This window comes from Ursus americanus, chromosome 22 (assembly GCF_024610735.1).
Source record: "Ursus americanus isolate L20-20 chromosome 22, mUrsAme1.1.p, whole genome shotgun sequence".
Taxonomy (NCBI): domain Eukaryota; kingdom Metazoa; phylum Chordata; class Mammalia; order Carnivora; family Ursidae; genus Ursus; species Ursus americanus.
The window spans coordinates 15792250-15808561 of record NC_142148.1 but is presented as its reverse complement, the minus strand read 5'-3'; the positions used below and the strand labels follow the sequence as shown (position 1 = coordinate 15808561).

The 16312-nt window shown below is 49.4% G+C and overlaps 1 protein-coding gene across 3 annotated transcripts in view; it reads right to left on the bottom strand.

Moving 5' to 3' along the window:
• Positions 1 to 6884: 6884 nt before the first annotated feature.
• FITM2 (fat storage inducing transmembrane protein 2) overlaps positions 6885 to 16312 on the bottom strand; it is a 67052-nt gene continuing 57624 nt past the window's right edge. For all 3 annotated transcript variants that reach the window (XM_045804682.2, XM_045804683.2, XM_045804684.2), the window contains 2 exons: positions 12207 to 12773; positions 6885 to 10197 (listed from right to left, as the gene is read on the bottom strand). In XM_045804682.2, the coding sequence (XP_045660638.1) occupies positions 9582 to 10197; positions 12207 to 12553 (963 nt within the window). In that variant the 5' untranslated portion in view covers positions 12554 to 12773 and the 3' untranslated portion in view covers positions 6885 to 9581. The remainder of the gene's footprint in view (positions 10198 to 12206; positions 12774 to 16312) is intronic.

Genomic DNA, 16312 nt, shown 5'->3' with positions numbered 1-16312 from the left:
GCGGCAATGTGGCAGGAACAGCTGACATAGTCTGAGCTGTTTCTTTTCCGCTTGATAGAACACTGCTGGACATACCTAGCTTCGTGGCTTGATGGCTCAGATGACGTCCGGTTCGCGATGGGGAGCTCAGGCCGCCTCGTCATTGGGTGTCTCATGGTCAGGTGTTCGGTCTCGACCAGGGCCCAGTAGCAGACCAGAAACTAGTTTTCAGAAGGAGGATTGTTATTTGCAGAAGAGGACACGGATTTGTTGCGAGTGCCCGGGTGTGCCCGAGATTTTCCTATGAGGGCTGGCTGGAGGCTCCACGCACCACGTCTACATCACAGACGATTTACACACCACTGGATCTGCTGAGACACAAGGCTCGACGGGCCGAGCACCTTGCACTGCAGCCTGCATCTGCTTGGGGATCCCTGCAAACCCAGCAGTCTCACGGACCGTCAGCGAATGGTCTGGAGCGGCACACAGATGGGCGTACATTGCCTCTCAAAGCCAAAGGGGGCCAGCACCCGCAGTGCTTTGGTCTTAGCGGTAGGTGTAGCCACTTGTCTTTCACTTGGAGGGGATAGCCGGACATTTCCTACCCCCTAGGTCCCGACAAATCTCACCATGGTGACGGGCCCCTGAGTGTTCCTGCCGTTGAGATCCCACCCTCTGGCATGCGTGGGTCTTACTAAGGCATCTGGTACACTTGCTCTCTCCTGCTCACTGGGCACAGCCCGATGTCATCACTGTAGTGCATCGGTGTCCTGTGATACAGACCAAAGGTCTCTACAGATCAGATTACGACAGAGGACAAAAAGCTGACACAGCCCCACATTAAGAAACTGTTGCCGTGCCAAGTAACAGCAAATGGCTTTGGTCCTTACTAAATGATACGGAGAACCACAGTTTCCAGACCAGAGGTTGAATTCAAAGTGCCAGACACTGTTCATTTGCTTTAGTAAAGAAACCACATCTGGAACAGCAGCAGTTCGAGTTACCACCTGATTGAGTTCACAATAAAACCTTCTCCAGGAGCCATCCCCTGTCCAGTGTGGAAACTAGTCTAGTGTGTGGGGGTGGTGGCAAGTTCTGGGAGCCTTCCCCTCAACTACCCAAATGGCCCTTCTACCTAAATGGGGAGATAAAATGTTGGGATGGGCTTAACACATAACTTCGGCCCAAGTGCTAAGTGGAGGCTTAGCCTGGGTTATTGGGGACGGGAGAAGAGGGTGACCGACCAGCAGGAGGAGGTAGAGGTCTGTCTGGTGACTGCCCACGGCAGACAGAGAAGCCCCAGGCTCCGTTTGGAGGCAGGGAGGGTCTTCGGCTGTTAGAGGAGCTGGCAACTGCCCAGAACCTGCACAGAGACTGATGCCCAGCCGAGCTGTGTCTCCACCAAGCGCCTAACACACTCGAGCTCTCCCAGGGCACCCTCCTGGAGAGCAAGGAAGTCGGGCCTGGAGAAGTGGGAATGAAGAAGGAGAAGGAGTATAGCAGGCAGGGAATGCAGAATTGCTATGGTGCATACCAAACAGTTTTTAACAAGAGGGAGAAACATCGGGGACTTAGGAGAGTGGACATTCAGTGTTCTCCCATTCACGAGGTGAGTGAGTGGTAGAGACTGGCCCGGAAGCTGTTTCTCACCTTCGTTCAGGGACCCAGAATCACCGCATGCTGTTGCCCCACCTTCCTCCGGGGCACTGTCCTCATCCGCAGGGGCCTGTGATGCCCAGGTTTCATCTGATCGGAAGGGAAAGAGAGGACGGAAGAGCACATTTCCAGTGGTTTAAGACCTACACTTGGGAGGTCACATCACGACCACTCACATTCCATGGGTACGAATTTAATGGCCGGGCCTTGCCCAGCTGCAAAGGGGCTGGGAAATGTCGTCTGCTTGGCCAGCCTATTGCTAAGGAAGGAGAGAACAGATGTGGGTGGACAGCTAGCAGCCTCTAACACAAAGGATAACTGAATGAGAAGAGGCACAGGCAGACAGCCGGAGAAAATCACAGAGTCCAGGCTGGAAGACGCCATGAACCTCCAGCCACCTGTTCCACATATGGGGAAACTGAGGCCCTAGATAGACTGGTGTCTGGTTTGGTCAGGATCCCACCATGAGTGAGCCAGAGCCGAGAGTCCTTTCCCTGGTCGCATTCTGTCTCTTGGAATGTCACGGAGAGAACCTAGGGTGGGAGCTGAGAAGGGGCAACGCACAAACATTTGCTCACAATCCATCAGTTGCTGAGCCGTCTATGAGGCTCCGCGGAGGGATGTAGGGATGAAGTGGATGGGGGGCTATCAGAGTTTGGTCACCACCACCCCCTGGGCTATGGGAATGGGGCTCCCCAAAGTTCCCACTCTCACGAAAGGTCTGTGGTGGGGAGGACAGTAATTTTACATTCTCCGTGGCTCACCGACTCTTCACTACCAAAGCCACAGAATCACTTGTCCAGGTCACTCCAACATATTCCCGAAGACCTGTTTGATCCTCCCCTCACAACCTGGGTCCACACTGGCTAAAGGCCTCAGTTTTCCCATCTCTAAAATGGAGCTGGTAATACTGATATCTGCCATCTAGTGAACACTAACCATGCCCTAGGAAATTCACAGAAATTATTCCTAACTCTGCAAAACACTGATTTTCATGTTTCACTGATAAAGAAACAGAGGCTCAGAGAGTTAAGTACCCAAGGTACAAGGGGTAGATTGGGTTACTGGATTCCCTCACAGGATGATATATCCACAGCCTTGCCTTCCCACTGTGGGCAGAGTTTGCTCCCTGGCCCGTGGGTGCTGAGCTTGCCCCTGTGACCACCTTGGGCCAGTGGAATGTTAGTGGAAGGACGGGACGCAAGCAGAGGCTTTAATGTGCTGTTCAGTTTGTCTTAGCCTTCGTGCCTGGTGATCGTCACAAGAAGAGCACATCCCAGGTAATTGCTGGCCTTTTTGTCTGGGCCCCAGAATGAAAGTAGAACAGATATGAGCCCAGCATGTGGCCTGGAGCAGAGCTTACAGGTTTGGGCCGGTCCACGTCAGTGAGTGGCAGTGACCTGTGAGCATCTGTGGTCAGAAGCCATCATGTTGGGGGAGGTCTGTCACCAAGCATTATTACAGCAATCACTGATGAATACAGTGGCAGAGTTGGGATCAGAAGCCAAAGGCATTTGTTAGAAGCCAAAGACCTTCCCGTTTTGTCTAGGGCCTAGTCGTTGGGAATTACGGTTGAGATCATATAATAAAAATGTCAGGCGCCAGATTAAAAAATTCAGAACAAATCCTAGCTGTTATTCATTGTATTCAATGTTGCATTTTCAGGAGTACATTGATGACACTGAGTCATTTCAGGGTTGCTGGGGAAATGTGGGAGTTACAGTGCCCAGGCTTCTGAGAGAGACATTTACTAGGCAAAGGGGAATCTCTTCAGTAATGAGCAGCCCTCAAAGGTGCCTGACATCTTAAAACTTACAAAATATCTTCCCATCCATGATTTCATTACACCAAAGACTAGAGAGGTAGAAAAAAAAAAGTATTATCCCCATCTCATAAATGAGTAACAAGCCCAGAGGGGCTAAGTGACTTGCCTAAGATCACACAGCCGAGGCGTGGACAAGCAGGATTTGAATGTAGTCTGCTTGCTCCAATCCAAAGCTTCTAATAACTCCGGATGAGAGTCACCCATTGGCCCCCGCATTAGTCCCCAGGAGCATGGGGGTACCTGGCAGACACAAAATGCTCAGGAAATGCAAGCAGAAGTCAGAAAGGGATGAAAGGAGGGGGCCGTGGGCAATGGACGACAGCAGCCTGTTTGGGCAGGGCCCAAACAACTTTGCTCCAGAAACGAAGGTGCTAATCAGGGGTGGCTCCCAGGCTTCTCCACCTGTTTATCTCCTAGGCGCTCAGACATCTCAGGCACACGTACCCAGGCAGCCACACCCTGGCAGAGAAGACCAGCGGAGTGGCAGGGCTCCATGATAAGGCATCCAGCCCAGTTCTCAAAAACAAGCTGCCAGGTCAGCCAGACTTTAACTTGCCTGTGTGTGGACGGCACCTCAAACAGGGAGACCTACTTTACCTTGCCCCTCAAACCCCACAAACAGATGGCCTTTCCTTTCGGCTCTCTTGGAGAACACCTCTCTTGCTTTCCCTCAAACCACCCCCCCTCCACCAACCCTGAAAGCAGACTGCAGACTCTCAGAGGCTCCCTTCCCACACTAGGTCACCGGCACATGGCCTTCTACATTCATTAACTGTACATTTTAATTACTTCTGAGCTGATCAAAATTAAAACACTGACGTGTATGGGGTTTCTTTCTCCTGATTGTAAAGTAAGTCATGGTGACGATGGCACATGAGAGATTCTGTACACTGAAGACATTTGACCATACTTCCCACACACTAGGTCCTGTTCCAAGCACTTTGCAAGCATCAATTCATTTCATCCTCACAATAACCCTATGAGGTGGGTACTTCTATTATCCCCATTTTACAGATGAGGAAATTGAGGCCAGAGGTGAAGGAACTTGTTCAAGGTCACAAAGCCAGTGTGTGTGTGTGGCAGAGCCAGGATTGGAACCCAGGCAGTCTGGCTGGAGTCCATGTTAACCTCCTTCCTCCTTCGCTCTGCTCAGCGCTTTCCGCAGACCGCCTCTGCCCAAGCTGGGCAGGTCAGGGTGGGTCAGGGGCACACCCTGCTTTAGGGGTTCAGCACAGTTTGGAGTCGCTCCCTTCCTTGCTTGCACCCAGCTAGACGAACCCCTGCAGGCCCCACGTCTCTCTGGACGAACACTGTGCTTCCCTCGGCGCTCCCGCAGTTCGGGAACCTTGAATGTTGAAGGAGGTGAGGCCGTGGCATCCCAACCCTCCGCTTCAGGAACAGGGGCTCAGACAGATGGATGTGATTGAGGGCACACAGTTGTAAGTCCTGGTCGGCAGGGACCCAAGGCTGCCTGCCCCCAGATCCCGCGCTGAGTACAACAGCACGGATTCTCTCTAGTGAGCGCATTACGCTCCCGGTACAGTTACCATAGTCCGTTTACTGATGGGCATCAGTTACACAAATCTTGACTTTTCACGATTATAAGGAGCTGCAAGAAAGTCTTTCGACTTCTGTTTGCCCACTTCCACAAGCACTTCCACAGCCCGTGGCCCTAGACTGAGATTGCCGGGTCTGCACACGCTAAGTCTGGACACTACCAGGTTACCTTCTAAACATGGGTACCAATTTACCGTCTCCTGTCTCCCCAGCCACGGGAGTACCTGCTTCCTGCGCTGTGGGTGCACAACTTTCAAAACCCGTCAGAGACTGTGCGAGGGGGTTTCTGGGACAAGTTCTGAAGGTGACTGCAACGCACAGGATTTCTCTCAACAGGACCTCCCTCCTCCCTGATAGCCGCCAAAACGGCTTGAGTGCAGCTCATCGCCCTGGGAACGAGGCTCAGCTCCCAACGTCCGGTAAGTGCAGGGAACACCTGCCATCAGGTCTGGGCTGCCCTAGGCTGCTCATGCAGAGTAAAGGTCTGGGGGGTGATAAAGAGCCCCCAGAGGTAGGCTCCTCCGTCACTCACTAGAAAACCAGCGGCCACCTCAGCTCTGAGTAGGAGTTTCTTTTCATGTTGTTTCCTAAAATAGGAGTCATAACCCGCTTAGGAAGCTTCACCAGGCAGAACAGAGAAACAGAATAGACCAGAAGAGTTGGTGAGATGACTCTGTCTGCTCCGATTGTTTATCAGATAAGGAAATTGAGAGCCAGAGAGGGCGAGTGACAAATCCAAAGTCACACAGAAAAGCAGCACGAGTAGTGGCAGAGTCTGGCTCAGAGCCAGGCAGCCTGACTCCTAGCTGAGAGCTCTTCACATCACAGCGGGGCCATCCATCACCTCCGCCGGGTCCTTCTTTAAGTCGACCTTTCTTATGCTCTGTTGCTCTTGAAAATGGGGGGAATGGTAGGTTTCTTGAGAAGGGATGTCGGATAAAAATCACCATAGCATATCTTTGTGCCTCTGTGCATCCTATTGTCACTTCCTGGGATTCCCTTCTCCGCCTAACTGGTTCTGTTCTGTGAAAATATCCCCTCCCTCCCCAGGGCAGCCGGTTGTGCCCGCGCTATGGCCCCATGCCCTGACCTTGCCCCAGCACTCGGAACACTTGATGGTGCTTTCTGGCTCCTTCTGCGTCTCCTCCACAAGACTGAAAATTCCTTGAACGCACAGATGGATCACGTTCTCCTCCGCAACCCCAGCACACACCCGAAGTTCCGAGGGCATGGACTTCGGACCACAAATGCCAGCAGGGAGGGAGTTTATCCTACCCCATCAGCTGCTGGCTCACAGTACGAACTCGGGAAGTTTGGTGCCGCTGAAGGAACGTGCACAGGGAAGTTCTGCAGCATGAGGAGCTTCTAATCCTGGAGCCGTGGAGTTTTCGACAGACACTGCCTGGCGGTGCCAAGCAGGTCAGGCTGACAAATGAGTGGGCACGAAAAGGCACAGAAAGCCCTCACATGTGTCTAGGCCTCCAGGGCACAGGGCATGGGGCACTTTCCCAACAGACCTCATGGGAGTGAACTTTGTAACTGCTCTCCAGCGGGACTTCCATGAGGCTCAGCTCTTCTCCTTCTGCCAGGAAAACTCCCAAATCTGGTTGATCCAGACCTCAGGACTCGCAGACATGGATATGGCACGAGGGAAGGAGTCAATGAAGCTAGGAAATATGTGACTGAACATAAACCAAACTCAGTTTATAGGATTTAGGAGGAAATAAAAAGATTAAGTACGGTCATGAAACACTCTATATAGCGAGAGCTCAGGTAAGAACTACACCACTGTCCTCAAGTAGGCTGAGCCTTCCTGGTTCTGGGCTTTCTTAAGGGTTCTAGAAAAGAACACACGAGACATGGAATGTGGGATTTCATTATCTCCAGTTTACTTAATTTGCTTGTTTACACACACGATCTGTGTGTGCATAACAGTGGCAAGAGCCATTCTCTAAATACAATCTGCTACTCAGACGATGACAGATGCACATGGAAAAATGAGGCGTCAGTGAATGAACCTCAGCACGAGAGGCAAAACCAGCGTGGCGGGGTTCTGGGATCACAGAGCCTTTAAAAGCCTCTTGTTCAGCACCTGGGGACAACAGACACTTTCCAGATGATACGAGACTATTTCAATGGGAGACCCAGACCCCAAATGGTACTCGAAAGCACATGCTCGTCTCCCTGCCTTCCCTAAGGAGCCACGAAGTTCTAAAGGCCTGGTGGGGAAAAGGGAGATGGGGGATTATCGTCTGCTGAACACAGGTGCTAGTGTTTTACATACATCACTGCCCTTAATCCTAACAGTGTCATCTCCTTCATTGTCCACGTGTGGACACGAAGCTTGCCCGTGGTCAGACAACTCTCAGCAGTGGTACCAACACTGGAACCCACATCTTGGATTTGCCTAAGCCCACACTCTCAGCTACGCCAGGCTGTCTCGCATGGGGATACGGAGCGTGTCCCCAAGAGAAAGGCAAGGGTGCTAAGAATGAACAGGAAGTGGCGGGAGACCACTCGACACACAAGGGTCAGTCACGGACACGTTCCACAGAGTTAACTTAATGCTGAGCCTGGATCCGATCTGCGAGAAATGACTGGAGATTTAAGGGTGACACATGGACGTGCAGAGTTACCTCGTGCCTGTTGCCTTTTGGTGCTGAACATGAAACTCAGGAGAGACCCCAACCCCTTCAACTAGCCCCTGCCACCTACGCCACCCCCTCTTCCACTCCCCGTTCACAGACGGAAACTCCAGAGGGCAAAAAAATCTCTCACGGGGCCCGTGCCATCTTGCCAAGGCTCTCAAAGCACCCTGGTGACATCTCTGGAATCTCAGTGCCAGTGTTTCTGCCGCGTCTGGGTACAATGTATCACAACTCACATTGGGATGGATACGAATTAACATGCAGCCTGATGGGATACCAACTATGTATTTTAAATACATCTTTATATGAAAGACAATTTACCCTGAAGATTTTCCAGGCCTCAAGCTCTTAACAATCTAAGCTTGAGTTAAGGCAGTCAAGTGTAGTGCTTGTCAGTTAATGCTATTATCAGGCTTAACTTGGGGGGACAGGAGGAACATCAGGGAAGCTTCCAGGATGATTATCCAAAGTGCAGGGGCTGGGTACAAAAGGCCTAAGGACACAGTCTGTGGGGGCAGGCGGGGGGGGGTGTCCTATCACAGAGCTGCAACCGCACCTTTGTGGGTAGAGGTGACAGGCCACAGAAGGACAAGGCTGGACATCAGGAAGTGTGCAAAGGGGAGAGAAAAGATCGATTTCAAGGCCAGCTGAATAGGCCCAGGTTTGGTTTGGTGTTGGTACAAGTAGGAGGGTGGGGCCAAAGTCACTCCAATATTTAATAGGGACATTTTTGCAAACAGGTTGGCTTCCTGCCATCAGAGGCAATGGAAGGCACGTTCCTTCACCTCCAATTTATCATAATCTTGTTCAAAATATAAAAATTCCTTAGGCCAGAGCAGACTGATCAATGTACTTCTCAGCATGCTATTCAGATTAACCACTGATGTGTGGTCAGGAAAGTTTCAGTGCAAGAATGCATTTTGCAAAGTTACTCTGACTCAGCTTAAAATTCATCCAGTTGTCATGAAAATGTCTGCTGTCGGATTTTATTCTTAATAGAGAAAACAGCCCCTGAAGTGAGGTGGAATTTAATACCATAAGCCAAGAGTCTGGATTATAAAAAGTAAATTAGTATTCTTAAAAAACAAAAAACAAAACCCTCCAAGCTATCTACACACGTGCCAAAGTGCAGCATTGAAGTTGTGAGTTATTCTCAGGGGTTTTGTCAACAAAGAACAAATGCCACAGTTGTTATTAAAAACAATAAAGCATTTGCTCAAAATTGTAGGAAAAAAAGGTAACCTTATTGCTCCAAAAACCAATACATAATAGACAACACACACAGAAAACCAGCAATGTTCGTTACATAAATATCGTCCAACACTCAGCCAGAGAGGCACTCCAGGGTCACTGTTTTGGTAGGTAATCACAAGTCAGTGGCAACAGATAACATTCTGTGGATAAAGAAATATCACCACCAGACAGCATCTCTCAGGCGGTTGGTTGTTCTATAAAGAACCCTGCTGGAAGTAAATGCTTATGCAAAACTGACCAGAGGGCAATACTGTTAAACCACAGCGTCAACAGCCATTACAATACAGGACACCCAGGATCAGGGAGACAAAGATGGCAGCGGAGAAGAGTCCTGAGGCCCCGCCTCCCCTTCCAACGCACAATAGCGGCTCTCCTGAATCTGTCCTTTCACTGAGCCTTAGCTCTGCCCTCCAGGGACATAAGGGACCTTCCAGATTAAGGTCAAGTCTTGCCAGGGACAAAAAGTGCCCGCCTGGGAATGGTGGTCCTTGTGACAAGAAGTGTGGGGATTAAACTCACTCCCCAGACTCCACCACCACTCACCAAACCTTCCTGGTAAGCTTCCTCTCTGAAGCAGGATCAATAATGTAGTCAAATAACTAAGAAGAATCATGAAAAAATACATTAGCTGTTGTCCCGCCATCACCCCTTTTGTTTCTCTTTTATTCCTTGTAACTGTCTTGCTTCAAATTCAAACTAGAGCTCTGGGGAGGAAGTCCTGGGGAAAAGGCTTTCAGATACCAAAACCCATAGGTCCCATACCAGCTCAGCAAACCAAACAGGGTGCCAAACACCTTCTGGGACAAGTTGTGGAAGTAAACGGCTGTGCACAGAAACATGCACACCCAGATGAAGGTCAGGAAGCCCAGGGCCACCACCAGGCTGGTGATGGCAGTGTGGAGGCAGTGGCTGCGGTCCGTCTTCACCTCATGCAGCACGGCCATCTCCTCCACAATCATAAGGGCGCAGAAGGTCAGCAGGAAGGAGTGGCCCGAGATGTCAAAGCCATGCCAAAAGCCTCCCTCCCCGTGGCACTGCTGCTTACTCTGGTGCTCCTTTCTGACCCCCTCCAGGGCGGGCGACTGGTAGCAGCTGCCCGTGTAGTGTTCGATGTTGGAGAAGAGGGCTGTGCAGACATACCAGATGGCCGTGCCCACAAGCAGGGTACTCAGCCGCCGCAGGACCAGGCCAGCCTTGCCTGTCAGGTGGTAGTTGGTGAGGGCAATGAAAGGCAGGAGGAGACAGAAGGTCCAGGCCCAGGCCAGTTTGACAAAATACCTGCCAGAAGACGAAAGTGGAGGTGAAGACAGGGGACATGGCAGAGAGGAGACAAGGTCATGACTCGGGTCTCTAGATTCTCCAGGGAGGGGAAGTAAGAAAAGTTGATAAAAGCTACAGATAACAACTTCACTTACCAAGTTTCAAATGGAATAACTCCTTAATGCTTAAACAACTCAGTGAGGTAGGTACTGTTATTATCCCCATTTTACAGATAAGAAAACTGAGGTACAGAAGTATCATGCCCAAAGTAGAGGTCATAAGTGGTGGAGCTGGGATTCAAACCTGGTACCTGTGATCTTAATCTGTGATCCAGGGCCTGGGAAAGTGGACACATAGAACACTCATGGTTACCCTGGGAAGAAGGTCTCATTTGCCCCATTTTATAGAGAATGTGAGGCTCAGAAAAGTTCCATAACTTGCCCAGGGTCACACTACCAGCAAGCCCAGAATAAATCAAGGTTTGGCCAGCCCCAAAGCCCATGTTTTTTTCTACACCCTGGCTCTTTCCTACATGGCAGCAATGATCTCAGAACAGAGCCTGAGCTCAAACTAGAAGCCCGGTTCAAATCCTGACTCTGACTCAACCTGTTACCACACGTCTCCAGGCCTCAGTTTCCCCAGCTGTAAAATAGAGCTGAGGACACCAAGTGAGTTTTTAAATCCCTCCCAGAGCCAATGATTCACTCGTTGCCTCCAATTAGCACAGAGGCCCTCCAATTAGCACAGAGGCTGGGAACAAAATGTCAGAATCCATGGTCATGGTTACCCACAAACAACAGGGACTTGTCTGCCAGGCCGCTTGGCTCCCAGCTCACCCAGGCCAGATAAAGCAGCAGCTGCCTGTCTGCCTCCCCTCACTCATCAAATGTGGCTGACCTGGGGACCAGCCATGGGAAACACACATGCAAGAGTTGGGGCTACAACCACACTCATCATCATCTATTCTTAGCCCAGCCACCAGAGGGTGGGTGAGGAAGGAAGGGGGGCCAAGGGCAGGATGACTTTTTCCTGGGTTCCAAAGGCTACTCAGACACCACCCAAGAGCCTGTCACTCACATCTTCCCTGAGACTGATATGCAAGACCCGTCAGGCATTTGGCAAAACTGCTGGGGAAAGCAGGGTTTAAGTAGATAGCCAAAGTGGGGCTGACTTTTGGGAGATGCTACTGACACTGTAATTCTAAAGAAGAATCTCAGCTCACTTCAAGGAGAAGTTTTTATCTTTTTTTATCTTTCAGGTAAAACTTTACTACTTTACTACTGCAAGTGTTTTTGTGCAAATCCTTGAAATCTAGGAGTTAAAAAAAAAGAAGAAAGAAAAAAGGCGTGAGTGGGTGGAGTTAAGGAGATGTCCCAAAGAGCCCAACTAGGCTTGCTTTCTTGGGCCACTGCCATGAACTCTGAGTAGCTGAGAAGGTCCGAGGAGATCCAGGGTAAAGGTCAGAGGGACTATCTTGGAGCGGGGTTCCATCATCGGCTGGAGCAAGGCTCGCAAAGGTTGGGGGGTCAGCAGGAGACGGCACAGGTGGCGATGGGATTCTGTTATAAGCCAGGGGGAGGGGTGACGTGGGGGAGGGGTCGGACTCAGCGTGGGGTCTGATACAGCCAGGCAGGAGGGAGGTGGCATCTTCCAAGCAGGTCCGGGGTCGAAGCCTAACTCCAAGAGGATGTGGGGGGCGCAGCGACTGAGACTAATTCAACACCCCATCCCACCCCATCCCACCCCGCCCCCCGCCACGCGCGCGCCGGCACACACACAGCCCTGCCAGTCACTCCCTGCCCAGTCAACTCAAGCCTGCTCGTCTGGGCGTGTAAACCTCAACTGCTAGTGACACAACCATTCGGGGGTCCCTCGGTCGCGACACGCGTGCAGATGCAGCTGTCACAATGAGGAGGGCCTCCCCGTCCGATGACTCGTCCATCAGGGCCGCTAAGCCCCGGCTCTCGGGACGAGGCGACGGAGGGTCGGCTATGGCGGGGTCAGGGGAGGACCCGGGGCGCACTCACACGTTGAGGACGTTGCGCTTGTTGCTGAGGTAGCTCTCGGGCAGCGGGGAGAGCTCCTTGAGGAGGGATCCCGCCAGCATCGAGGCCGCCAGCGCCCAGGGCAGGTAGCGCCGCACGGCCGCTCGCACCAGCGTCCCCCGGAGGAGCCTCGCGCAGCACTCCAGATGCTCCATGCCCGACCTCGTCGGCCACCGTCCGCTTCCCCGTGTCCTCTCGGCCACCGTCTTGCCCTTCGCTCGGAAGAAGCCGCTGCGCCCCTCCGGACGCATGCGCGCCGCCCGCGAGCTCCACCCCTTGCAGCGCGCTCGCGCTCCCCCATCTGGCCAGTGGCGGCCTCTGCAGCGCATCCGGTCCTGAAGTCCCGCGCTCCTTTCTTCCAGGTCCGGCCGCCAGGCGACAGTCGCGGCGTCTTGCTCTGGGTCTGGGAAAAAGAGCTCCTGGGAGTATTTGCTGGAGATGCGGAAGAATAAATGCAGCACTGTAGGAATTAGAGCAGTGGTCACAGCATCATTTAGTCTCTCCTAAAAGTACGGAGACACCTCCTCCGTCTGCGCCTTCGTTTCTGATCTGTAAAATGGGGAGACAAGAGGAGCTCAACACTTTCCAAGAGTTAGTTTATGAACCCGAGGTCATTACGGTGATCCAGGTATAGGGAAAGGAGACTTAATTTTATTAGAAAAGAAGTGCATAAAATAATTACTCAATTTAAATGTTATTAGATTTTTAAAAAACTTTTTAAACAACTATTGTATTGAGTGAAAATGCTGGACCCTGGGGGTTAAGATCAGATGAGGGTGTTGGTGATTTAGTCACTCAGTTTATCACAGAACTAAACCCTCTCACCCCCATCATCGCTGGGTGCCTAATTCAGTGTTTCCCACATTTCAGGCTCCCCCCCGCCCCGCTCATTGTATCAGCCTCCTAGCACTGCCATAACAAATTACTACAAACTTCTTTTTTTATTTTTTAAATTTTAATTTATTTATTCTTTTAAAGATTTTATTCATTTATTTGAAAGAGAGAGCATGACCAGGGGGTTGGGAGAGGGAGAAGCAGAGTCCCTACTCAGCAGGGAGCCAGATTCGAGGATCAATCCCAGGACCCCTAGATCACCACTCCAGCTGAAGGCAGATGCCCGACTGACTGAGCAGCCCAGGAGCCCCTAAACTTCTATTTTAAAAATTATTTATTTATTTATTTATTTATTTATTTATTTATTTATTTGAGAGAGAGACAGAAAGAGATAACAAGAGAGAGCACAAGTAGGGAGAAGAGGGAGAAGCAGGTTGGGGAGGAGAGGGAGAAGCAAGCTTCCCACTGAGTAGGGAGCCTGATGTGGGGCTTGATCATGTCATGGAATCATGACCTGAGCTAAAGGCAGACGCTTAACTAGTGAGCCACCCAGGTACACCTACTACAAACTTCTTGGTTTAGAACAACAGAAATTTATTTTTTTACAGTTCTGGAAGCCAGAAGCCCCAAGCTGTTGGCAGGGTTGGTTCCTTCTAGAGGCTCTGAGAGACACTCCTGTCCATGCCTCTCTCCTAGCTTCTGGTGCCTGCTCGCAATCCTTGACCTTTTTTGGCTTGAAGCTGTGTAACTCCAGTCTCTGCCTCCATTAACATGTGGCCTTCTCCCCTCAGTGTGTCTTTCTCCTTCTGTCTCTTATCAGGACAATAGTCCTTGGATTTAGGGTCCACTCTAAATCCAGGATAATCTTATCTTGAGATCCTTTATATCAGCAAAGACCCTATTTCCAAATAAGGTCACATTCCCAGGTTCCAGGAGTTAAGACACATCTTTTTGGGGATCACTGTTCAAACCATTACAGCCACTTTAACTGCTTTTGCTATGTCCATACACCACCAAATACTATCATTTACTTAAAGCTTTCCTCTAAACAGCACACATTTCAAACTTAAATACCTACTGAATAGCTTCCCAAGCCGAAAATATCCTCGAAATAATGAATTCTGTGTGCCAGTTATATTTATTCTATTACAAATAAAACATTTATAATTAAATATTCATCATCACCAGCTGCCTAAAATAATCGCAAGCCCCTAAATCAAGGATAGCTAACAGCTGGAACCATTGGGAAAGACTGTCCTGATTTATGCCTATAATGGACTGATGTTTAAAGTCTCTCATGCAGAGAATTAATAAACTAATGAGAATAAAAGCATTAATTTCTTAACCACCTCAAGATGATCTTCATATCTATAAATTTGCATTTACCTAATCAGGGTTCTTCCATAGCAAGATGTCTCTGGGCCTTCAAAAAGTTATGTTTTAAAAAGAAAATATAATGGTGATCACACCAGTTTGGTTTTTCATGATTGGTAATAAAAACTACACAGCTAGAAAGATGTTATTTGTGAGGGCAGCTTGTAAATAGTATCTGAAACCATTTCTAGCTTCTGAAGGTTGGCAGGTGCTCAATTATTGTTCCTTTCCATAGCAAACTGTATAATGGTTAAGAACAGGGAGGTACACTGGTCATTATTAAAGTGTTTCATTAGTGAAAATCCAGATGCTGACCCCCACCCCAAGAAAAGATGAAAGGGTGCTAGGCGAACAGAAACTCTAGACATCACCCAAACTGAACTTTCAAAAATGTACCCCCTGAAACTTTCAGGATTGATATTTCCCTTTCTTTCTTTCTTTCTTTCTTTCTTTCTTTCTTTCTTTCTTTCTTTCTTTCTTTCTTTCTTTCTTTCTTTCTCTTCCTTCCTTCCTTCCTTCCTTCCTTCCTTCCTTCCTTTTTTTTAAGATTTTATCTATTTATATTGACAGAGAGAGCGAGAGCGCAAGCAGAAGGAGCAGCAGGCAGAGGGAGAGGGAGAAGCAGATTCCCCACTAAGCCGGGAGCCTGATGTGGGGCTCTATCCCAGGACCCTGGGATCATGACCTGAGCCAAAGGCAGACGATTAACCAACTGAGCCACCCAGGCGCCCAGGGTGTGTATTTCTGTAGAAAGGATTTGGATTTGTTCCATTTAAGATTATGCTGCTTCATCCCTGGAGAATTTTGAAGACCAGGTTAACCCCAGACCTAAAAAATTGTAGGTCTTTAGAGAAGTTTTCTTCTTCCTTTCCCCCTTCCCTTCCCTTCCCTTCCCTTCCCTTCCCTTCCCTTCCCTTCCCTTCCCTTCCCTTCCCTTCCCTCCCTTCCCCTCCCCTCCCCTCCCCTCCCCTCCCTCCCTCCCTCCCTCCCTCCCTCCCTTCTTCCTTCCTTCCTTCCTTCCTTCCTTCCTTCCTTCCTTCCTTCCTTCCATTCTCCCTCTTTCCCTCTCTTTTTCTTTCTTTCTTTCTTTCTTTCTTTCTTTCTTTCTTTCTTTCTTTCTTTCTCTTCCTTTTTCTTGCTTTCTTGCTTTCTTGCTTTCTTTCAACTTCAACCCATATTAGAAAATGTATGTTTCTGTTGTGAGTCCAACGGTGTGCTGGGGCTAACCTATTCAGGCCTATGAGAGCAGAGTGTTAGATTTTCAGGACTTTTGAAAGCTGATTGTGAAACACAGCCATTATTTTAAATTATGTTATATAAACAAACAAACTCAACATACATATTCAAAACTCATTATTTCCTAATTATTTTACTATGTGTCCTTATTTTCCTTGCTCTTGGGATTACTTACATCCATTGTATCTGTATGGTATGTTACAGTGCAATTTTCCCAACTGTGCGTTCAGCGACATCACACCGGTAGCTTGAAACCAGCCACGGTGGAAGTCTTTACACCGGTGAAACTGGCAGTCATGGTAAATCAGGGCTTTATCTGGTGTGTGGATTGTATAGATTGAGAGGAGACTCCATTTGTCAAGTACGGTTGAACTGCAACTGTAAGTTGTTTAGAGAGACAAGAGTCCAGCAAAAATCAGGGAAGGCGTTCTGTGAAGTTACTATCTGAAATTTACAGTAAAGAATATTTGTGCATGTTACTACTTGTAAAATCTGTACTATACACTTTATATTAAGAAAACTTGATGATAAACCTATGCCCATATATGCTTAGACATTTTCTCAGAGCGCTCGTTGTTAAACATTTATCGATAAATCACTGGCTGTAATCCAGCACACACGTAAAAATATATCTGTAGCATATG